Here is a 23,869-nt window from a genome sequence, read left to right on the forward strand (position 1 = left end):
GGGCGGGGGCAGCAGCGCGGCGCTGGCGGCCACGCGGCAGTGGCCGGCCCCAGAAGCTTGGTGGGCACGACGACGGCGAGGTGGGAGCGGGCGCGCGCGTGCGGGTGCGTCTCCGGCGCGAAGGATGGCCAGGTGGCACCTGGTTCGTGGGCCCAAGCGGTCAGATTTGTGCTTAGCACGGGCCAAGCGAGCGATTTCGCGACTTGGTAGTTTTTTGCCACGGATTAGAAAAAAAGTGGTAGTTTTCGGGACAAAATCGTAAAGTGGTAGTTTTTCGTCACGGTTCCATGAATTGTGATGGTTTTTGGTTAAATACTCAATAGAAGTACTTTTGGAAAACTCTGGCATAGCTTGCAATTTTTGGAAAATAGGTAGAGAACGTTTTAACTGTGTTTTTGGAACTTTGTTGTCAAAACTCATAAAACTTTTCATTTTTATTGGTTTTTCCAAAAGTCCTTCTGATTTTTAATGCAAAGTTCAGGCATATCCTTCATAAAATCCGACAAAGCCTTCATAAAAATTGCACACGCGTGATTTTTTAGTGAGGCTGTGGGTTAACATGTAATAATCCCACAGTAACTAGTGACATTATCCTGCAACAAAAAGTAACTAGCGACGTTAATTATCCACGCCAGATATAATTATGAAGCTGGCCTGCCACTAAACAGGAGTATGGGAGGGACAGAGTATGCACGGGACCTACCTAGAGAAACGAATCTACTAGCCTGTGGCTGGTGCATGGCTGACACAACGGTGAGCCTAACTGATTGGACAGTGTGCATGATGGTCGGCTCGGATTCGCACTGCATACGGAACGCGAACGTAAAAAAACGCGACGTCTACCAAGTACGTACTTCCAGGGTTCTAGAGCCACATTACAAATACTTGAGAGGAAAAAGGTGGTGCTTGATTCTCTAGTACTAGGACTTTTTCTAGTCCCTAGGACTTTTTAAAAAAGACTTTTAAGGAGATGCTTCTAAGGACTTTTAGCAAAAAGTCTCACCCTATTTGGTTTGATAGGGATTTTTTCTAATCCCAACATAAAAAAGTCTCTAAAACCAAACACCCTCGAAAATGAAGCCCGGTCCACAAATGAGGGCAGATATATATATATAGAGGAATGATTGCGCACGACAAGACTCATTGGAGTTAACTACAGTTGTGAAGCAAGCATGAGCGGAGCACGTAGCAAATGAAACTCTCAAGTTGCCGTCTTCTTGAGTGTCGTTGGTCTCCTTTAAGAGTAACTCTAACCGTTCCCCAATGACCGGCTAAACAAGTAAAACCCCGAAAATCCAACTCGGTGTCTGGGCTCATCTGCTTTTGAGGTACAGTAAATTCAAAAAAAAACTAGAAAAATTCAAAAAAAATCTATTTTTTTTGTATGGAAGATGTTCGCGTGCTCGTGATGTGCGTTTCAAAATTTCATCCCGTTTAGACATCTGAGGAGCTTGTGGCAAAAAAAAAAACAACGGTACAAATAATGCATGAACAGTAACCTTAATCACAGAGCTGAATTTTATCTTTTTTGTCGCGCGCTCCTCGAATGTCCAAACTCAACAAGTTTTTGCGCGAACATCACGCACATGAGCATCTTGCTTGCAAAAAAAGGATTTTTTTACTTTTTTTTTCTATTTTTAATGATTTTTTTATTTTGCCCGGGCTCATCTGAGCCCGGGAGCAAAAACGCCGCTCTTAACCTATTCTTAGCATCCTCGGCCGCCTTTATTTTTACTCATTCGCTTCACGGCCAAGTAAAAAAGAACCACCTCTTCTCCTCTTCCTCTTCGTCTCCTCTGCCTCTCCTCCTCCCCCATCATCGCCGCAGACGCGCCCCTTTGCCGTTCCCACCCGCCCCCTGATGTGAACTGGGGCCCGATCTTTTGATGAGAGGAACTACGAATTTGGGTGAGACTTGACCCTCACGATCCGGCTACCAACCGTACAGGAAGAACCGTACACGACTGATATCCATGGCAATCGCTGAACCAACTCCACGGTGTTATCGACCGAGCCAACGACGCGATCGACTTATCCACGAAGGATTTTTCCTGCAAGCAAATCGAAGAACATGCAAGAAAATAATAGCCAATCAATTTAAAAATGATGGATATGCTAGATGAATAAATCTCATAAATTGAAGTTTCGATAGAATATCTTGACGGTCGCACTAGTCACTACAAGCGAAGACAAATAAAAGTACCAATAGCTAAACTTTTCTAAACAAAACCCTAGTCTAAACCCTAACAAATGCTAACTATTTATTGACGGTCGGTACTGTACGTTGTCGTGTCCAATGTGGACTCCTTCAGGTAAGGCCGAATCCAATTGATGCGATGGGCCGGCGTGTACTTCCAAAGCAGCCAAAAAAGTCCAGGGACACGTGGCCTATTCTGGTCCATGAAATCTAATCCTTCTTTGCTTCTCTTGCACTTGTTAGCTGTAGACGTAGCTAAGTAAGCGCGACAACCAGAATAGCAGCAAGGGGCAATGTAAGGCCAAGAGCTCCGCCGGCAGGATTCGTCAAAATCCATGTTGATACGGGGGTATCTAAACGCCATGGGAGAGGGACGGTAGTGGCCGTATGCCGTGATGACCAGGAAAACTATTTGGGAAGTTCAGCATTGGTGGTTGAAGGAATGCTGGATGCGGCAATTCTTGAATGTTTGGCATGCAGAGAAGCCTTAGCACTTGCTGAGGATTTGTCAGTTCATAATCTGATAGTGGCGTCTGACGCAAGACAAGTGGTCAAAGATATATCCAACAACAGCATGGGCCCTTATGGCATGGTAATCTCAGAAATCAAGTCTAGAATTTTCAGTTTTAATTGTCAGTTAGTTTTTGAAGGGTGCCGTTCGAACGGAGATGCTCATAGTTTGGCTAAATTTTCGCTTTCCTTAGCTAGGGGGCGCCACCTGTGGCTTATTAACCCTCATAATCCTCTTTGTATCTCACAAACTGTGATTTTCGATAAATGAATAAAGTCCTTTATCCCTCAAAAAAAAGCTGTAGACGTAGCATGCATGATGGATGGTTCGGTTGAGCCCATGCATGCAATTAGCACAGCTGCTTGTAGATTCAACACAGAATGATTTTCATCTTCTAACTCTTTATCACTTTCTCTCAGTACAAGAAAATTGACACATGAGTGTAATATCATATTCTCATTAGTTAAATTATAAGTGCAAAGGAGCGACATAACCTGATTATTTATTTGTCTCGCACGCGCTCTAGTCATAGGTCCAGGTGCAACTGTGTTAGCGATGTCTCGTGTAATATTTGTAGATGTATTTATGGTATCTATGTCCACATCATCCCCTCTCCTCCCAATGGCCGGACGCGGTGGCAGGAGATCCCCACCACCGATCCACAGCGCGGATCCGCGCCGCCATGCGAGTCATGCGTCCTCCGTCGGATCCTCCTCAAGCAACCGCCGCCGCCGTGACGATGCCGCCTCTTCAGCTTCCCCGACCTTCCCGCGCTACGACAGCCGTAGAGGAAGTACAACGGCGTCCGATGGCGGGGATGGGGGACTTGGGTGGCGGAGATCACGGATAGAGAGACCCACCAACGCCATTGGCTCAGATCCTTCCACACGGCCGAACTCGCCGCGCTTGAGTACGACCGCCAGGATGTCCTGCTGTATGGCTCCACAGCGCGCCTCAACTTCCCGTTTGGGATAGCGCTCGTCGAGCTCCAGCCGTTGCTGCTAGGAACGGTGACTGTGTTGGTGGACAGGGAGAGCAGGGAGGCGAGGGAGTGCTTCGGGGCGGAGGCCGCCGCCGCCGCCGAGTACATGGCGGACCTCCGCCGCCAGTACCCCGAGTTGGTGGACGCAGCGGAAGCGATTCACCGACGAGGCGGTGGATGGGGCGGCCGTCATCCTCTCCGATGACGCGGAGGAGATTGACGTCGAAGAATAGCGCCACATCTTCCCCGACTGTGGCGATGAGGGCACAGGGCCGGATCCCAAGATCGATGATATGACGCGGGCCAAATGGATAGCACTCTATAAGAGTGATTAGAGTTTATGGTTAGGTTGAGTTTAAGCCAAAGTCTAATTTAAGTAGAATCTATGTTGAACTTTATGCAAATTTCAGGTGAGTACATGTACATTATGTCAAATTTTGGTAGTTTAAATCGATGCAAATTTGGTTTTTAATCCTTTATATATAAGTCATCGGTTATGTTCGACAAAAACTTAGTGGAGTAAAAATACTCCACTAAGGGTTTACTCCGTTGATTCCTCCACTATTTTTAGGGGGTCGCTTAGAGTTGCCCTAATAAGCATATTTTAGTGGTTCATTCACCAGTCAGTGTACCGCTTCGACAGGATGTGGATTTCGTCAGTGTCATTGTTGAATTCTTCAAAAATGTTCAGGTTCAGATAGTTCAGGTACTGATAATTGCCCGTTCTTGAAGATGACCTGTTAAGGCATCTCCAATAGCGACCTGCAAATTGCCCGCATATGTTTGGACCACATAATCCATCCAACACAGTCCTGTATCGGTTAGCGTCACGGTTCGGATGTGTTTGTTGTAAGCTCTGGACACACCTACCGGTGGTCGTTACTCCTGGCGGGATCTAGACTGGCCCCACAGGTCAATACTAGTCTATTTTGCGCACTTTGTCCTCACTCGTCCGCACCCGAAAACAACTTCCCGGTCGATCACCCATCCTGAAACTACTCCAAGCTGAACACGCTTAACTTTGACGTTTTTTCCGAATGAGCTCCCGGAAAATAAGGAATTCCTTATTAATATGAGTAATCTGTCATCCCTAATAAGTCAGGCTATCACATACACCCTCACTCAGAGAAACCGACGTCCTCGTCAGGCCACAAGAACATTCCCTCTTGGCACATACGTCTGTGCATCCAGTCCGGTACATGTGCCATGCCGTGTGCCACGCACCTGTCCACAAACATCCGTGTAACCGCGAGGGTCGGCTCTGATACCAACTTGTAACGCCCCGGACACACCCGCCGGTGGTCGTTACTCCTGGCGGGATCTAGGCTGGCCACACAGATCAATACTAGTCTTTTCTGCGCACTTTGTCCTCACTCATGTGCATCCGGGAGCAACTTCCCGGTCGGTCATCCATCTTGAAACTACTCCAAGCTGAGCACGCTTAACTTTGAAGTTCTTTCCGAATGAGCTCCTGGAAAAGAAGAAATTTCTTATTAATATGAGTAGTCTATCATCCCTAATAAGTCAGGCTATCACATATGCCTTAAAGGCAATAATATTTGTATTTTTTTCATATTCACAATTAAAGAGTTCATATGCTATGTTATAACTGTTATGATCCTGATGCGATGCGGTGGAAAACCCATATGCACATGTGGAATGATAAACGATAAAATAAAAAAATTCTAATCTTGCCTCTAGGACTAGCTCAAGTGTTGTTGGTGATCATGTTTTCCGGATCTTAGAATATCGTTAAGTGTAACGATAGTCCTAAAACAACATTGAGATTATGTCATTGGAAGAATGATCCTATTGAATCGACCCAATCTTGTATGTTATGAATTGAGTTAATATCATCTGTAATCAGTTGTAATAATACAGAGTGTTAGCATCTGATTTTTCTCCTTAGACCATGAGAGTATCGTAGTCACTTCTTACCATACGGTGGACTTTGGGGGTTGCTCAAATGTCACATGTAACACGGTGATATTAACGACAATTTACAGCCTCATCCAGAAGTTTGACAAGAGACTAGATAACTCGAGAGTGGGATTGCTTACTCCAACGATGGAGAGATAATCTTAGGGACCTCTCAGTGTGACGACATCCATCATCATCTGGCCACACACAGGTGACTTCGTCACGAGGATGCTGAAACACGATAACGAGAAAGAAAAACAAAACTGGTAACGAGGATAACAATATAGTGAGTATGTGATGACTCAGGAGGATACTGGTACATCCCGGGTTTTGTGAAGTATCGTGGAGCAAAGGGAACATCACATGATAACCAAAGGTCACTCAAATATCATTGATGTACTCATAGGGATCGATATGGACATCCACGGATCCTCTATCGGTCATTGAACGAAGGAGTTTCGTTCATGTCTATGAGTTACGAACCTACGGTGTCACAAGATTAAGGCAATCATGATCCGCTGAGTGTTAGGAGGACGAGAATATCGGTTTATCGAATTCTTTCATTAATATTCGAAACAGTTTCAACAGGAACCGGAAGCGTTTCGGGGTTACCAGAAGGGTTTCAGAAAGTATCGGGTAATACCGAATATTAGTGATAATTAATATATAGGTGGAAAATGTTTCTAATGATGCTGAATTGTATATAAAAGGGTCTAATAAGTAATAATAATTAGAAGGTTTTTATATTAATTTAAACATCAACGGATGTTAAAAGGCCAACATGTGTGTGTGTGGGGGGGGGGGCATTGGGCCACCAAGGCCCAAGAGGGGAAGGTGCCCCCTTCCCATAGTGGGAGGCCGAATTAGCGTGGGGGAAGGACTCCCCCTTTCCCCTTTGGCCGGCGCAAGGGGAGGGGAGTCCTTCCCCTCCTCTTGGCTGCCCCTTCTCCCCTCCAACCTGTATATACATGAGGTCTTGGCCCCTTTTGGACATACAAGTTTTGAAGCCTCACTACAAGAAATATGTCAACTTGTGACCCTCACCATTGGCCGCTGAAAGGTCATAGTTTTTCATTTGTGACCTTTTTGTGACCAAAAACCGAAGGTCAAAAGCTGGCGGTCGTAAACTGAAATTAACGATCTTCTGTAAAAGGTCGTTGGTTCTTCGACCAAAATTTTGGTCACTAGCAGCCTCCCCAAGCCACGTAGGATCCAGCGTGGCAAACTGACGTGGATTAGATACAGCCCGATCCGATTAGGTGTCTATATGGGCCAAGCCCATTAATTCAACATTTTTAATATATATATTTTCTGTTAATTTTCGCTAGCTACATGGGCCTGGCCCAACAATTTGGCCTTCTTAATTTTTTTGCACATCCCTTTTGACGACAGATTTTTTTCTGTATTTTTCTGGGCCATTTCTTTGCTGGGCCTCTCTAGTTTTCTCCTCAAAAATAATTGTTCAATATATCTAGGGCTTCTTCTAAAAAAAAATCTTGGGCTGGGCCGAAATAATTGATCCAGTCCAACTTTTTTTATTATGTCATTGACATTACAACACATCACACTACAAGCTATCTTGGGCCTAGCCCAGTTCCGATACATTTTCAAAGCAACATGAAATGTTATAGAAGCCCAAAATATCTTTACATGCATTCGTTCTAGCGGTACATATCTTTACATCCAAGGTACCAGTAAGTGCCAAACAAAACTATTCTACAGAAAAGAAAAGAAAATAGATGACAAGACATCACAGAAGTTCCTATTGTCCTGCTCCTTCAACATTTGAAAACCTTCACCTGGCATTAGATCAATCATGAGTGAGAAACAATACAGCAGCAAAACAATACAGAAACAATACGGTTGATTATTCAGAGAAGTTAAACTAAGTGCAGGTCACCCAAAACTGAATTTCTTGCAATCCAAACAACACAAACAACAGGGAGATGGTTGCATAGATACAAATCCATGTGGTAGCAGCAAATTGGCCAATCTGGACCGCATCTTCTCTGTTTGGTACTAACTAAATAAAAAATGGACTTGTTCATACAAATCCCTCTTGAATTCCTTGACACAACCAGGATTTGCATCAAATATTCCTTAATTTAGCGACATTAGTAACCAGAGAAAGAGGGGAAGGGAGATGGGGATGCTACCTACCTTGTCCTGAAGTTCCAACCACCAGACCAGAGAGAAGTTGCTCCTCGTCTTCTTTCCTCAGCCCCAAATTCGCCTGCAATAACCACAATTCCGGTCAGGGTAAATTCTCAGGTCAAGGTAACCTATCTCCCCAGAAAGACACTTCTAGGGGTGCATCCGAGCGGGTGCAGATCATGGCAAGGAAATCACTGAAGCAGTAAAACACTAAACACCCGGCTTATAATTGTCAAGCTACTTTAGGCTCCTCATCCGTCTGACACGTGCAAGCAATTTCTTTTTTCATAGACAATGGCATCCCTCAATGTATATAACTACATAATTAACAAAAACTACGGAGTTGGGTCATTGCATCAACCAGCGATCTGATCTCACAAGCCTTTCTAACCAAAGTGGTCGTTATAGTTTGGGGTTTGGAGCCCCCCGAACAGTTTTTGATCAATTGGTCTGAAATGGTCATAGATCTATGGCCAATTCTTCCAGGGTCACTGATAGAAGGTCACTAGTTGACATATTTCTTGTAGTGCCTTATCTAGTTCTTCTAGTTCTAGTTCTAGTTGGTCCTAGTTGACTAATTAGAGCTAGACTAATCATCTAATCCTCATGATTAGAAGACCAGTGTGGTTCTAATCTCCTTCCTATAATTCTCCGGCGATGATTAGCTCTGGATGGTGAAGCGCTGGCGGATCGTGAAAATTGTACGCCTGCAACCAAGTAGAGAGGCCGTGCCTTCGGTCTTCAGTTTGAGCGGCTATTCGTGGACGGTTCCCAGAATCGTTCATAAACGGTTCGAGCTACTCCAAGTACGATCTACTCTGACACATTCTTGTTAGGACCGAGAGTATATCGATTAGAGGGGGGTTGAATGGGAGATTCAAAATTCTTGCGAATGTTTTGAACCGAACCCAAACCTAGCAGCGGAAAAGATTAGGTAGACCAATAACTAATTGAGCACCCAACCGAGGAATAAATCTTTCAAGGTACTCCCTCCCTTTCTTTTTAGTCTGCATATAAGATTTGATCAAAGTCAAACTTTGTTAACTTTGATCAAGTTTATAGAAAAAAATATCAAGATTCACAATATGAAATCAATATTGTTAGATGCATCCTGAAATTAATTTTCATACCATATAGCTATAGTATTGTAGATGTTGATATTTTTTGCTATAAAGTTGATCAAACTTTACAAAGTTTGACTTTGACCAAATCTTAAATGCAGACTAAAAAGAAACGAAGGGACTATGAAGCAATAATTGTTCGAGCATAGTATATCACGGGTTTAAGTATAACGATGGTAATGCAATACACAAACAGATACATCAGCATGGAGGAAAGCGGTAGTATAACAGCGATAGAAATACTAAATGTTAAGTTAATATGGTGACACCGAATGATAAACAAACAGAGCCATTGGATAGAATTAGCTTCCTCCTATTGATATTCCAAAAGTTTTTTCAAATTTATTGTTATTGTTGGTGTTGATCCTGGTTGTTGTCACACTGTTACTGAAACTTATTCCGCTAACTTTCTAAGGCCAGTTCTACTCGAGATGGTAGTGCCATTCGTGAACTTTGTCAGTCTAGAGCTTCACGTACTGCCTACTGCGTCCAGCCTGAACAGAGCTGATCCACGCCATTGTTTCAGTTTCAATGCTAGTGTATCATCGGGTTGCGCTGGCCCACTAAGCTCTTGATTTTGGTTCATTCTCCCTGCAGGACTTTTTCCACAGCTCGCTGTGTTGAAGATCCGACACATGCCATACTATCATTACCATGTGTAGCTAACTTAAAAAAATACAAATGCAGAGGTCGGGGGTCTTTCTTTTTTTTCAAAAAAAAAACTTAAAAAAATACAGGAGCATTTCATATTAGTACAGAAATTTGCATACGAAAAAAGATGCCGGAAACAATTGCTGTACCAGTACCAACTTATAACTGCTCACAAAATCTGCACCAGCAGGACATTTTAACCACCAATTCATCCATCACTCTAGATTTCTTTCGCTTGGAACATTTGTACGCACTACATATTTATCATCGCTTCAGGATTTTTTTTGGAAAAAAAACACAAATTGTGCATTGTAATTCAATAACAACTGAGGATCTGTCAACACTAGACACATCTCTGATTCTCTGAACATGTGCATAGAATTCAGAAAAGCAGGCAAACACTAATGACTGATCCGGCGATCAAGTTCTACTTGATGGCTCATCCAAGCACAGTTACAACTTGCATCAAGAGAGTTTATGCTAGCATTTACATAGATGGCTTATCCAAGCACAGTCACATCTACTCAGTAGAGAGTTTCATTACACTCGTTGCGCTGCGTTCCACACGGCCAGTGGGATTTTGAGTAGATTCTTCTCCGGCGGGATGAACTTGAACCTTGGTGTCTTCTTTTTCGGAAAGGACAGAGCATCGACCTTCTCAACGGCATCGGCGGCAGAGCGAGGAGCAGCGAACCATGGGTGCTTCAGCGCGGCGGCTGCCGTCAGTCGCTTGTCGGGGTTGCACGTGAGGAGCCCTTGCAACACCTGAAATCCTTCCTCGGACAGCTTCTCTTCAGGGAACAAATCCCGCAGCCGGCTGTGGTTGTGCCCCGCCGGTAGCACCCGCAGCGCCTCGGCGGTGTGCGGCAGCGACGTGAACCCTGGCCACGTACTCTCGTCCGGCACCCCGAGCACTCGGAAGATGCTCCACAGCTGGTATACGTCAACCTTTATCTTGTCATCGTCGTCTTCATCTTCGCCGTCGCACGCGAACAAGGTCTTGCCGGTGAGCAGTTCGGCAAAGACGCAGCCGATGGACCACGTGTCCACGAGCGCGTCGTAGTCTCGCTTGCCCAGGATCATCTCGGGCGCCATGTAGGGCGCCGTGCCGGCCTGGCTGTACGGTGGCTTGTCTGACAAGGAGATGGCCAGCCCGAGGTCGCAGAGCTTGACGAGCTCCCCGTTGTCCCCGTCCCCGACGAGGATGTTGGCGGGCTTGATGTCGCGGTGGACGACATGGCGGTGGTGCATCTTTTCGGCCCCGGTCAGAAGCTTCCACATGAAGTCGCGCGCCATGGATTCCGGGAGCGGCGGGCCGGCGCGCCTGTCCTCGAGGCTCGACGCGTCGACGTACTCCATGGCGAGGCCGACGTCGCCTGTGTCCAGGTTGCGCACCAGGCCCTCGAAGCCGACGACGTAAGGGTTTCCTTGGCAGGCCTCGAGGAATCGTGCCTCCCGATAAAGATCTTCGACGTCGGGGCCCTCCTCGGTGTCGTCCGGCGAGGAGAGGAACTTGACGGCCAAGTCCTTCTTGGTGACTTTGTGGCGCAACCTGAGGACGACGCCGAAGCCGCCTTGGCCTAGGCAGTTCACCTGTTCGTAGTCGTCGGTGATCCCGATGAAGGTGCGGCTCCTCTTGCAGCGCGCCGGCGATTGTTGATGCTGAGCCGTCGTGGCGTGGACGGCGTCGAGGACAGCAGCAGGTCGCTTGCGGTTGCAGGCGGCCATGGCGCTAGCTCGGCGAACGAGCTGCTTGGTTGCCGGAGAGGGCGGCGGAACTAAGCAACAGGCAGAGATCGATGATGGAGAAGGGGGAGGGAGGAGCTTCCGTGTGTGGATGGATGCGCGCGTGGATCCGTAGTATTTACCTACAGGAGCTAGCGGAAGGCGCAATGGGATTCGGATTCAAGTTGAGATGAACTGAGTACTCCCGACGCGCTGCGCTGACATGCGTAGGGAGTTCAATCCGAGTTACGGCGGAATCCAATCCGAGTTGCGGTGGAGCTTCGTTGCCTTGCCGCCCGCGTTTTTGCTTGGAACTCGGTTTCGTTTCCCTGCGCGTTACGCCGGCGGCCATCATTTGCCTTTGATGGAAGTGGATCAGGGGTTGTTGCTATGAGCTTTTTGGGCTTGCTTATCATCCTTTTCTGTGTATAAACACTAAATCATTTCAGAGCATTTCCGACAGGTGTGTAACCGCGCAGTGCGATAAAACTTTTTACAGCGTCGAAATAGCCTTTTTTTCACAAGAACGGCGCTGGCTTCAGCGGCTACTGCAAAAGATGACACGCGCAAACAGCTACAGCAAGCGCGGTAAATATACAGCGCTCACGCCCAGCACAAAAGCATTTCACACTTAAAATAGAACAAAAAGATCAAACACATAAATCAACATAAATAGTCCAATTTGTTACAACTCAAACAAATAGTTTATCTTCCAATGCGACAAATAGTTCAACAATACAATATCAAACATGCAACATCATTAGGTTTATCGGTCATTTCATGCCCGCCACTCCTCGATTAGATTCTTTTAAAGATCGTCATACGTTTCGGCACGTCGAATAGCATGATAGGAGTCAATAAATCGCGCCACCCTCGCAACCCTTCTCCGCACTCGCACGGGATGTCCCAAGAGTTCATACTGAGAATAGTCTAAATTTTGTACACACTCATTCTCGATGATCATGATATGCATGATCACACGAGCGTTCATAATGTACCAAAGGATCTTTTGATCCCAAAATCTAGACGGTCCTCTCACAATAGCAAATTGGGCTTGCAAAATCCCGAAAGCTCTCTCCGCATCTTTCCTAGCCGCCGCGGGGATAGACAGGGGAAGCGCCGACGGGTCGCCGGAGCAAATGGAAAAGGTGCAGGCGGCGGCACCAGCGCGTGGATCTAGTAGTTGGTGAAGTCGCGCGTGAGTAATCACTGCCAGCGTGCGGGAGTGGGCGCACGAAATAAGCGCCGCGCGATGCCATTTTCCATCGCGCGCTGAACCCATTATACCGCGTGCGCGTTTTTTGCGTGGCTGCTGGAGCACCCGTTTCAACTCTGCGCGCGCAAAAATCTGTTTTTTTCCAGCGCACTATTGAGATTGCGCGCCTGTTGGAGACGCTCTCATATGCTGACAACTGCACTAAATCAAGATCAACACTAAATCATTTCAATGGGAGATTCCATTTTCAACCCAACATGCATCCCCATGTACTCCCCTCAGTCATTTTGCACGATTGGGTCATGGACCGGTAGATCTGAGGCCGTCCACTTTTCCTGAGATTCGTTAAACGGTATGACTCACCTAAATGTATAACACCAGTATATTTCTTGCATCTTTATTTTTGGTCAAATCAGTGACAACATAATAGGCCTCAAAGTACACATTTTGTCAGGGACGATACGCATGCAAGACTCTCCTTTCACTCTACCCGCGGAACAGATCCATAGACTTTATTTTCTCTTAGACAATTTAAATCAACCAAATCTTTTGAACTACAGACTCTTTTTTTGAAAGTTTTTATATATTTAGACTCCTGACATCAAGAACTTTGAAACTAGACCAATTTTGGATATATTTCAAACACATTAAATTTTTGACGTTTCACATTTCATACGTGAAATAAACCCACTTCACTAGAAAAAATCTGAAACTAACATATTTCACTAGAAATAAGTGAATAACATTTTTCACATAAACGTATTAAACCCAAATATGAAACTCAAATGTCAACTTGTGAAACTAATTATTTGGAAGTGTGTAACATTTTTATTTCGAAAGAGTAAAATAAGTTATTTCATAAATGTGCAATTGAAATAGATGTGATTTTTGTGAAAGAAGCCAATGAAAAGTAAAATGCACCTACTAAAAGTAAAAAAATGTGAAACTAAAATTTCAACTTGTGAAATTGAAAATTATGAAATGTGTAACGACTTACTTCAAAAGAGTGAAATATGCTTTTTCAATATTATGATATTGAAATAGGTGTAATTTTTGTGAAACAAGCTAGTCCAATGTGAAATGTAGGGTCTGAAAGTGAAAAAAAAATATGAAACTGAATGTCAACTTGTGAAATTATTTTTTTTGAAATCTGTAATGATTTATTTTAAAAGAGTAAAATATGCTTTTTCAATAATGTGAAATTGAAATAGATGTGATTTTTGGGAAACAAACCAGTGAAAAGTGAAATGTAGGTTCTGAAAGTAAAGAAACAATATGAAACTGAAATGTCAACTTGTGAAACTGATTATTTTGAAATGTGTAACATTTTTTTAAACAGTAAACTATGTTATTTTAAAATTCTGGAACTGAAATATATGTGATCTTTGTGAAATGTGGCTTTTGAAAATGTCAATAATATGAAGTGAAATGTCAACTTGTGAAACTGATTAGTTGGAAATGTGTAACTGTTTATTTCAAATGAGTGAAGCATGTTATTTTAAAAATATGAAATTGAAATAGATGTGATTTTTGTGAAACAAGCTAGTGAAAAGTGAAATGGGGTTCTGAAAATGAAAATAATATGTAACTGAAATGTTAACTTATAAAAATGATTATTTAAAAATGTGTAATAGTTTATTTCAAAAGAGAGAAATATGTTACTCCAAAAATGTGGAATTGTAATAGGTATCATTTTTGGGAAACAAGCTTATGAAAAGTGATATGTGGGTTCTGAAAATACATATGAAACCGAATTGTCATCTTATGAAACTGATTATTTTTTAAATGTGCAACAATTTATTTTAGAGGAGTGAAATATTTTTTCAAAAATGTGATATCAAAATAGATATGATTTATGTGAAATGTGTTTCATGAATTTTAAACCGATTTAAAATATACCCAAAACTGGTCTTGTTTTAAAGGTCTTTGCGGCAGGAGTTCAAATATATAAAAAGTTTTGAAATCAGAATTTTGGTTTATGAGGTATTAATGATTTAAGTTACTAAAGGTGAAATAAATGGATGAATTAGTTTGGAAGAGAGAAGAGAGAAAATGGCAACACATGCATGTGAACCCCTATACCATCTAACTAAAAGCCGACTCTGATGGGACCTCGCGTACTGAATTGACATGTTTGATAGGTGTATATTCTCAAAGCAAAATGACTAGCTTTTTATATTGCACAGCGTTGCACTAATCTTTGGACATGACGAGCGGCTAGCGATCTGCCGCTAGGTGCGGAACTGCTCAATTTTCTGCTTCGATGTATTCCCCTGTTGCTATATATATTTTTATTGAAATTTCTAAAAGAGTAATATTTTTGTTCTGCTCTTGTTCTTTGTTTTCCTAACTTGATTCCCCTGCTTTCTCCAACCGCCTTTTGTTTCTTGTGCTGCATTCATAAATGGAAGAGCAGCATGAAATGAAGTTGATTGCCTTAGAGCATTTACAGCCGGGTGCCTTAAACCCCCCTCAAACGTCCGGGCAGACGGTCCGAAAAGCATCCAGACAGAAGCTTCAAAGCGGCCTCAAACACCCGGGCTGGCCGACATCCCTCGTATCCAACCCAAGTATGGGGCGGATATCGGACAGCCCAGGCGTGTCCGTCATGTCGGAACTGACAGCCTGACCCCAGCAAAAATTGCACCAAATCCCCCTGACCTATCCGATTTCACTTGTGTCGGAATGCACCTTGCCCTCTATGTATTCGATACATTGTGTTTGTCATGATTTTTTCGTAGGAGCTTGATGAGAATAAATAAAAAAAAGTTCTCATACTTAAAATCCTTTCTCACTCGTAGTCTTAGTAGCGGCCATCAATGCACGTCTTGCGAAGGATATGAGCTCCTTCACAGAGCGAGTATTGATAGCACCTATTAAGAGAGAGTAGATTAACACTTTTGCCTAATGCGGACATTTAAGCCGGTCGCGTCCTTCCTCCGGTGACGAGGTGGGACTAAAAACCCCCAACCAGGGCGGTCCAATACGGATGTTTCTATACTAGAAATCCTATGAACAACCCTTTTGGTGTTTACACAACCTCGCCGGTCCAACATGGACTAAAACATTCAAAACGATCAACGTGCCTATCTTTCCATGTATTAGGTGTTTTGAATATAGGGTTTACGGTTGAAAAAAATTGAGACCCGCCCGGTAACTGTCTGCGGGCTTGTCCGCGGACGTATAGGGACCCAGATTTGCCTATCGTGACTGTAGATGCTCTTATGTGTGAAGTGTCAAGGACAAAAAAGTGGATTAATTAAGCAGCATCAGTGCAAAAAAACAAAGTAAGGACAAATAAGCAACAACACGCGGTAAGATATTCTCTATCTTTTCGAAACGGGCAAGATATTCTCTATCAAAGCGTCAAAACACATATGTTCACAGTTTGAGGTTTGCCAAGTGGCTACTTTGCTTCGACCATCATTGATTATTCAATCGCCTAGCCCCACTCCCGCTTGCAACGCGCCCCGCGCGCGCATTACGGGAGCCTGTGCTCCGCCACTGCAAATGGCACCGTCCAGTTGGGGAGACTTGAGTGAACCTTATTCACTGGACTGGCGCCACCACCACCACCAATAAGGTGCCACCAAAGGAGACTTTATTGAGCACCGCCACCACCACCACTGGAAGGGCCAAAGCAATGCACAACAAAAACCTGCCTAAAAGCCTCAAATCAGGGAAATCTACAACTTCATCCAGTAGATATGGACCTCTCTGCACTCCCACATCGACAAAGCCCGTGGAGGAAAAGGGAGTCGCGAATTGTTGGCGGAGGAGAGGTGGTGGCACGATGCGTCCATGAATCACCTCTCCCAAGGTTTGGAGAGGAACGGTTGGGGAAAAGGATGGCTTCTTCCATGCCACTTCGATATTTGTTGTTTTTATCTTGAAACTTACTTTTGTAATGATTGAGTTCTGAATTTCTGATCATCCATGCACCAATGAGACTGGGGCTTCACGCAGACACAAATGGGCAGCCATGTTAGCTCTATCTATGAACATGATTGAACTGAAAGGAACTAAGCTCTTGAATTTGGTTCATTCTCCCTGCAGGTCTTCTTCCACAGTTTGACGTATCGAAGATCTGATATACTTCCTTTTCCTATATATACTCCCCTGTTCGAATATAAGTGGTGTGGTTTAGTTCAAATATTGAAATAAAACCACGCTACTTATTTCCGAACGGAGGTAATATTTCACAGTATAGAAATTTGCATATGAAAAAGATGGTGGAAACACAAACACTGAAGTACATGAACAAGTCCAATTGCTGTACTAGTACCATTATTAAATTTATAAGTATTCATGAAATCTGCACCAGCTAACAGGACATTTTAACCATCAATTCATCCATCACTCGAGATTTCTGTTGCTTAGAACATTTGTACCAGTACATATTTATCATCAACTCCGGATTTTGGAAGAAAAAACGCACAAATTGAGCACTGTAACTCAATAACAACTGAGCATCTGTAAACAACAGCACTGTGATGGGTCTCTCAAAACTAGTACATCACAATTTACACATCTCTGATTCTCTGAACGTGTGCATAATGGCACATACAATTCAGAAAAGCAGGCCAACACTAATGGGTGATCCGGCGACCAAGTTCTACTTGATGGCTCATCCAAGCACAGTTACATCTGGAGAGTTTATCCTAGCATTTACATAGATAGCTCATCCAAGCGCAGTTACATCACGAGAGTTTATCCTAGCATTTACATAGATGGCTCACGAGAGTTCAACTACACTTGTTGTGCTGCGTTCCACACGGCGAGTGGAATTTTGAGTAGATTCTTCTGCGGCATGGCCGGCGGGATGAACTTGGTCCTTGGTGCCTTCTTTTCGACCTTTGGAGCGGCGGCGGCACGAGGAGCAGCAAACCATCGGTGCTTGAGCGCCGTGGCCGCCGTCAGTCGCTGGTTGGGGTTGCACGTGAGAAGGCCTTGCAACACCTGGAACCCATGCTCGGACAGCTTCTCTTGAGGGAACAGTTCCCGCAGCTTGTCGTGCTTGTGCCCCCGCGGTAGCAGTTTCAGCGCCTTTGCGGTGAGCGGCAGCGACGTGAACTCCGGCCACGTCCTCTCGTCCGGCGTCCCGAGCAAGCGGAAGATGCTCCAGAGCTGGACGATCTCATTGTCTGCGGCGTCGTCGTCATCATCGCCGAGGAACAGCGTCTTACCGGTGAGCATCTCGGCCATGACGCAGCCGATAGACCACGTGTCCACGAGCGCGTCGTAGTCCCGCTTCCCCAGGAGCACCTCGGGCGCCACGTAGAACGGCGTGCCGGCCTGGTTGTACGGCGGCAGCTCGGACATGGAGATCGCCAGCCCAAAGTCGCAGATTTTGACGAGCTCCCCGTCTTGGCCGACGAGGATGTTGCCGGGCTTGATGTCGCGGTGGACGACGTGGCGGCCGTGCATCGTCTTGGCACCGGTGAGGAGCTTCCACATGATGGCGCGCACGGTGGACTCCGGGAGCGGCTGGCCGCTGCGCCTGTTCCGCAGGAACTTGTGGAGGCTCGGCGCGGCGACGTACTCCATGACGAGGCCGAAGGCGCCGTTGTCGGGGTCGCGCACCAGGCCCTCGAAGCCGACGACGTAGGGGTTCCCGTCGCAGGCCTCGAGGAATCGGGCCTCCCGCAGAAGCTCGGCGGCGTCGGGGGGCTGCTGGGACCCGTCCGGCCAGTAGAGGTACTTGATGGCGACGATCTTGCGGGTGTCGCGGTGGCGCGCCAGGAGGACGGAGCCGAAGCCGCCCTCGCCGAGGCGGGTCTCCTCCTCGTACTCCTCGGTGCTTCGGATTCTGGTGCGGCTCCTCTTGCAGGACGCCGACGATTGTCTACTCGTCGTCGTGGTGGCGTGACCGGCGTCGAGGACGGCGGCGGGCCGCTTGCGGGGGGGCATCGCGCTAGCTCGGCGCAGCGAGCCGCGCGCTTTGGTTGCTGGAGAGGGGATCCGCGCGCGGTGGAGGCGGGATCGCCGGACGAGGGGAGGTGGGTGTCGAGCGGATGGATCGATCGACGAAATTCGGGGTGGAAATATACGCAGGAGCGGCCTCGATTGGAGTCGGATTCAAATTCGAGTCGAAATTACGCCCTAGGCGATCGAGTATCCACAGACGACAATCCGAGTTACGGTCGCGAATTTCGTTGGCTTGCCGCCTGCGTTTTCAAAGCGCCGGTTAGCTGTGTACAGCAGACGCGATGCTGTTTGGGGGTCTGAATGTCTTATTTTTTTTCTTCCTTTTCCTTGGCGGTTGCGTTTTGGCTTGCAATCTTCGATTCCCAATCGAGAACCATGATTACATTTCCCTTCGGTTCATATCAGCCTTTTGCACTTGCCTATCACAATGTAATGTAATAAACAAATTAAAGATCTCTCATCTTTTTTTGTTTGTCTTAGTGTCATGATCAGGAAATCATGCAAATTCAGAGTCGGATTGCAAGAAATAGCCCCGAGTTTAGAGGAAACTAGATAGATAGGGTTCTATAGCTTGAAAAGGGGAATAGTGCCAACCACTTAGTGACGGCTAGAGTTACAACCCGGATAGTGAACATCTAACTGAAGAAGATCTTTATAGTGTAGATGCAGGAAAAATACCCCCCTCTGAAGATCAGACTTGCCCTCAAAGCTGGAAAGCAGGAAAAATCTTCTAGATAAAAGCAGAGTCCTTTCATGTTGCCTCCTTAGTTGTCACATTAACCCATTGCACCAACCATTGTACTATCACTACCGGTACACTGAAATCTCCTTGTGGCCTTGGCAGGAATGAGTTTTCTTACTAATACCGCTTCTGGCTCCATTATGATGTGTCCTTGATCATCAACCAAGGGCATGTGTGGAGTAAAAATCACTTCAGGGCCACTGTATTACTTAAGTTGACTTACATAAAAAGTAGGGTGTAGTTTACAACCTTCTGGCAACAACAGTTTGTAAGAGGACTTTCCAATTTTCTTTAGTCTTCTGAATGGGCGATAGAACTTAGAGTGTAGTTCAAATGTCTGTGAAAGCTCATTAAAGTATGCCTATAAGGTTGGATCTTTAAGTGGACCATTGTACCCATGAGAAATTCTCTAGGAATTCTTTTTTTGTCAACAAACTGTTTCATCCTGACATATGCTCTTAACAACCTTAAGCAATTGAGCGGCCATTTATGTGTTTTGCACTAAGTTCGCTGAATCTAGTGAAATGAATTCATGCCGACTAGTTTTTGCTATGAGTGGCGGGGAAAATCCATACAATGCCTGGAAATGTGTTAGTTTTAAGGAATCACTCTACTAGAGAGAGCCATGAGTGCCACTTTTTGGATTTTCAAAAGCTGTGACCTCAAATATGATTCCAGACACCGATTGACTCTCTTTATCGTGTTGTCAGATTGAGGGTGATATGAAGTACTCATATAAAACTTGATTCCAAGTATCTCAAACAAGGATTGCCACAAGTGATTTGTGAAGATTCTATATCCGTTAGTTACTACCATAGCAGGTAATCCATGCAATTTGAATATGTTGCCTGGAAAGGCCTTTGCAACGGACTGTATTGAAGTGGGGTTTTAATAGAGATGAATGAGAATACTTAGTGAATCTACCCACCACCACTAAAGTCAGGTCCTTACGTTCAAACAGAGGCAACCCTTCCACAAAGTCCATGCTTACATGGCACCAAGCAAGGTCAGGAATTGGAAGTGACTGCAACAATCTAGGGTAACGGGTATGCTTTGCTTTATTTATTTGGCATAGATGAGAAGCTTGGACATATGTAATTACATCTTGTTTCAACCCTGCGCAACGGAACAATAGGTGTAATATCTGATAAGTTGCATTTTCACCAGAGTGTACCCCTAGTTCATACTTATGAAAAGCTTGTATCAGCTCATGTCTAAGATTATAGTGCTACCAACCAAAAAAATTATTTTGTATCTGAGAATGCCATTTTTTAATGTGAAATGGGTTTTTTATCTGCCTTAATTGCCAATTGTTAGTGCATTTCTGGTCATTTTGATAAGACTTGACCACATCAATGATCCATAGAGGAAGAAACGGTACTGGCAATCAAACTGTTCACTATGTATTTAACCCTTGAGAGAGCATATGCTACTTTATTTTCCCTTCTTGTATTGTACTCAACATTATAGTTGTATTCCAACAATTTTATAATTAATTTATGTTGGATGCCCCTAGTGAGCTTTTGCTCTTGCATGTATTCTAAACTCTCTTGGTCAGTTCTGATTCTGAGGGAAGAGGCCGCAAAATAGTGCTTCCACATTTTTAATGCTTCTATAATTGCTAGTCCCTCTTTGTCATTATTAGTGCTTTAAGTCCAATGCTCTTGCTCATGTAGGCAGTCGGCTTGCCCTCTTGCATTAGGACTGCTCTTAGACCATACCCACTTGCATCTTCTTCCAATACACAGGGTTTGTAAAAGTTTGCGAGAGCTAGAACATGAGTTGATGTGAGCTTCTCTTAAGTGTGGTAAATGTTGCTTGTTGTGTATCAGACCATACAAAGGAGTCCTTTGTGAAAGAGTCAAATAGGGGTCTATAAATTAGCCATGATTTTCTATAAATCTTTTGTAATAGCTCGTTAACCCCAAAAATCCTCTCAAGTGAGTGACATCTTTGGGAACATGCCAATCAACCATAACTTGTATTTTAATAGGGTCAGTAGCAACTCCACCTTCTTGTATTGTATATATGTCCCAAATACTCCACTTTTTTCTGGCAAAAGGTGCACTAGTTGGTTAGCTCTGAGTGTACTAAACACTTGCTTGTAAATTAGAATATCATCAAAGAATACTACCACAAAATTTCTTTAAAATGGCTTCAAGTTTGAGTTCATGAGAGATTGAAAAGTGAAAGTGCAACTATCCCTGAGTGGTTTTGGTAATTATTAACAACATATAGCTCATTGAACTAATACTATTTCAAGATGATCATTTCAGAAAGTTTAATGATTGGCATGGCATGGATTAAGAATGTGGACCCTTCAAAATGCTAAGGACACATATTGGCTCAAGCTCAAGACTCTATCTTTTTCATTTTAGTGATCCAAGATCACATTGAGTCCATAGGAAAAGCCAATACTATTTTTTTGAAGGAAAAAGCCAATACTATTAAAAGGGGATGAGGCGTTGCTTAATGGCTTACTTGCTCAAAATGCTTAGTGATATGCTCCAAAACCCCTCAACCACTTTCTCATATTCACATATGTCCCAAACCAAAAGTCAAATTCGGCCCCACCAAATTGTTCTATCCGGCGCCACCGAGGTCACTTGACATAGCCACTGCCAGAAACCCTAGTCATATCAGTCATACCGATAGGGATCTTGGTCTCACCGAGATGGGATTGCAAACTCTCTGTTTCCCTTCGTAACGTTTCGGTTCAACCGAGATGAGCGATCGGTCCCACCGAGTTCGCAATGCAAACTCTCTGTTTTCCTTTCGTAACGTTTTGGTCTCATCGAAATGAGCGATTCGGTCCCACCGAGTTTGCCTGACCAACTCTCTGGTTAGCTTATAAACAAAATTGGTCCCACCGAGTTTGTGTAATCGGTCTCACCGAGATTATGTTATGCCCTAACCCTAATCAAATCGGTCCCACCGAGTTAACATGTCGGTCCCACCGAAAAGCTTAACATTCACATTTTGAACTGAATCGGTCCCACCGAGTTTTCTGATTCGGTCCTACTGAGTTTGGTGAATTGTGTGTAACGGTTAGATTTTGTGTAGAGGCTATAAATACCCCTCCACCCACTCTTCACTCATGGGGAGAGCCATCAGAACATGCCTACACTGCCAACATTCATTTTCTGAGAGAGAACCACCTACTCATGTGTTGAGACCAAGATATTCCATTCCAACCATATGAATCTTGATCTCTAGCCTTCCCCAAGTTGCTTTCCACTCAAATCATCTTTCCACCAAATCCAAATCTGTGAGAGAGAGTTGAGTGTTGGGGAAACTATTATTTGAAGCACAAGAGCAAGGAGTTCATCATCAACACACTGTCTATTACCTTTTGGAGAGTGGTGTCTCCTAGATTGGTTAGGTGTCACTTGGGAGCCTCCGTCAAGATTGTGGAGTTGAACCAAGGAGTTTGTACGGGCAAGGAGATCGCCTACTTTGTGAAGATCTACCCTAGTGAGGTAAGTCCTTCGTGGGCGATGGCCATGGTGGTATAGACAAGGTTGCTTCTTCGTGGACCCTTCGTGGGTGGAGCCCTCCATGGACTCGCGCAACCGTTACCCTTCATGGGTTGAAGTCTCCATCAACGTGGATGTATGATAGAACCACCTATCAGAACCACACTAAAAATATCCGTGTCTACATTGCGTTTGCTCCCTCCAAACTCCTCCCTTTACCTTCATGTGCAATATTTTACATTCCGCTGCTATACTCTTAGACTTGCATGTGTAGGTTGATTGCTTGACTTGTGCTAAGTTGTTAAAATCTGTCAAGACTTAAAATTGGGAAAAGGCTAGATTTTTATTTGGTCAAGTAGTCTAATCACCCCCCCTCTAGACATACTTTCGATCCTACAAAAAGTTGTTGGAGCATTAGTGAGACCAAATGGCACAACCAAGTACTCATAATGTCCAAAGGTGTGTTGAAAAAGTAGTTTTTCCATATCTTCAGGTTTCATTCTGATTTCATGGTAACCACTTGTAACGCCCCGGATATAACTTTCCCAATTCGTACTCCAACTCTTGCCGTTTCCGGCGTTAAGTTATATTTATTTCTCGGGTTCGGGTCTTTGTCTCCATGTGTTGTTTTCTTTGTCATGCATCTCATATCATTTCATCATGTGCATTGCATTTGCATACGTGTTCATCTCATGCATTCAAGCATTTTTCCCCGTTGTCCGTTTTGCATTCCGGCGCTTCGTTCTCCTCCGGTGGTCATTTCTCGCTTTCTTTCGTGTGTGGGGATTAAACATTTCCGGATTGGACTGAGACTTGCCAAGCGGCCTTGGTTTACTACCGGTAGACCGCCTGTCAAGTTTCGTATCAATTTGACTTCATTTGATACTCCAACGGTTAACCGAGGGACCGAAAAGGCCTCGTGTGTGTTGCAGCCCAACACCCCTCCAATTTGGCCTAAAACCCACCAAACTCTGCTCCATCACCTAGAGCGTTCGATCACGATCGCGTGGCCGAAAACCGTACCTCATTTGGACCCTCCTAGCTCCACTTATGCCTATAAATAGACCCCCCCCCCCGTTTTTCGGATCTCATTCCCCCCACGAAACCCTAAAAATCCCTCGCGTCGGCCGGACGCGTCCGCCGCCGCCGCCTCAGCCCACTCGCACACCGACACGTGGCAGGTGCCACCGCCGCCGCCGCCGGCCCGCCCGAGCCCGCGGGAGGCCCACGCGGCCCGGGTCTTCGC

At 44.9% G+C, this 23,869-nt stretch overlaps 2 protein-coding genes across 2 annotated transcripts; both read right to left on the reverse strand.

Moving 5' to 3' along the window:
• Positions 1-10,076: 10,076 nt before the first annotated feature.
• Positions 10,077-11,264, reverse strand: LOC119288636 (putative cyclin-dependent kinase F-2). Its single transcript, XM_037568216.1, has 2 exons — positions 11,100-11,264; positions 10,077-11,021 (listed from the first exon to the last, which is right to left on the reverse strand). The coding sequence occupies exons 1-2, from the start codon at positions 11,262-11,264 to the stop codon at positions 10,077-10,079; spliced, it is 1,110 nt and encodes a 369-aa protein (XP_037424113.1).
• Positions 11,265-17,226: 5,962 nt separating this feature from the next.
• On the reverse strand, positions 17,227-18,387 carry LOC119288637 (putative cyclin-dependent kinase F-2). Its single transcript, XM_037568218.1, has one exon. The coding sequence runs from the start codon at positions 18,385-18,387 to the stop codon at positions 17,227-17,229; it is 1,161 nt and encodes a 386-aa protein (XP_037424115.1).
• Positions 18,388-23,869: the final 5,482 nt, after the last annotated feature.

This window comes from Triticum dicoccoides, chromosome 4A (assembly GCF_002162155.2).
Source record: "Triticum dicoccoides isolate Atlit2015 ecotype Zavitan chromosome 4A, WEW_v2.0, whole genome shotgun sequence".
Taxonomy (NCBI): domain Eukaryota; kingdom Viridiplantae; phylum Streptophyta; class Magnoliopsida; order Poales; family Poaceae; genus Triticum; species Triticum dicoccoides.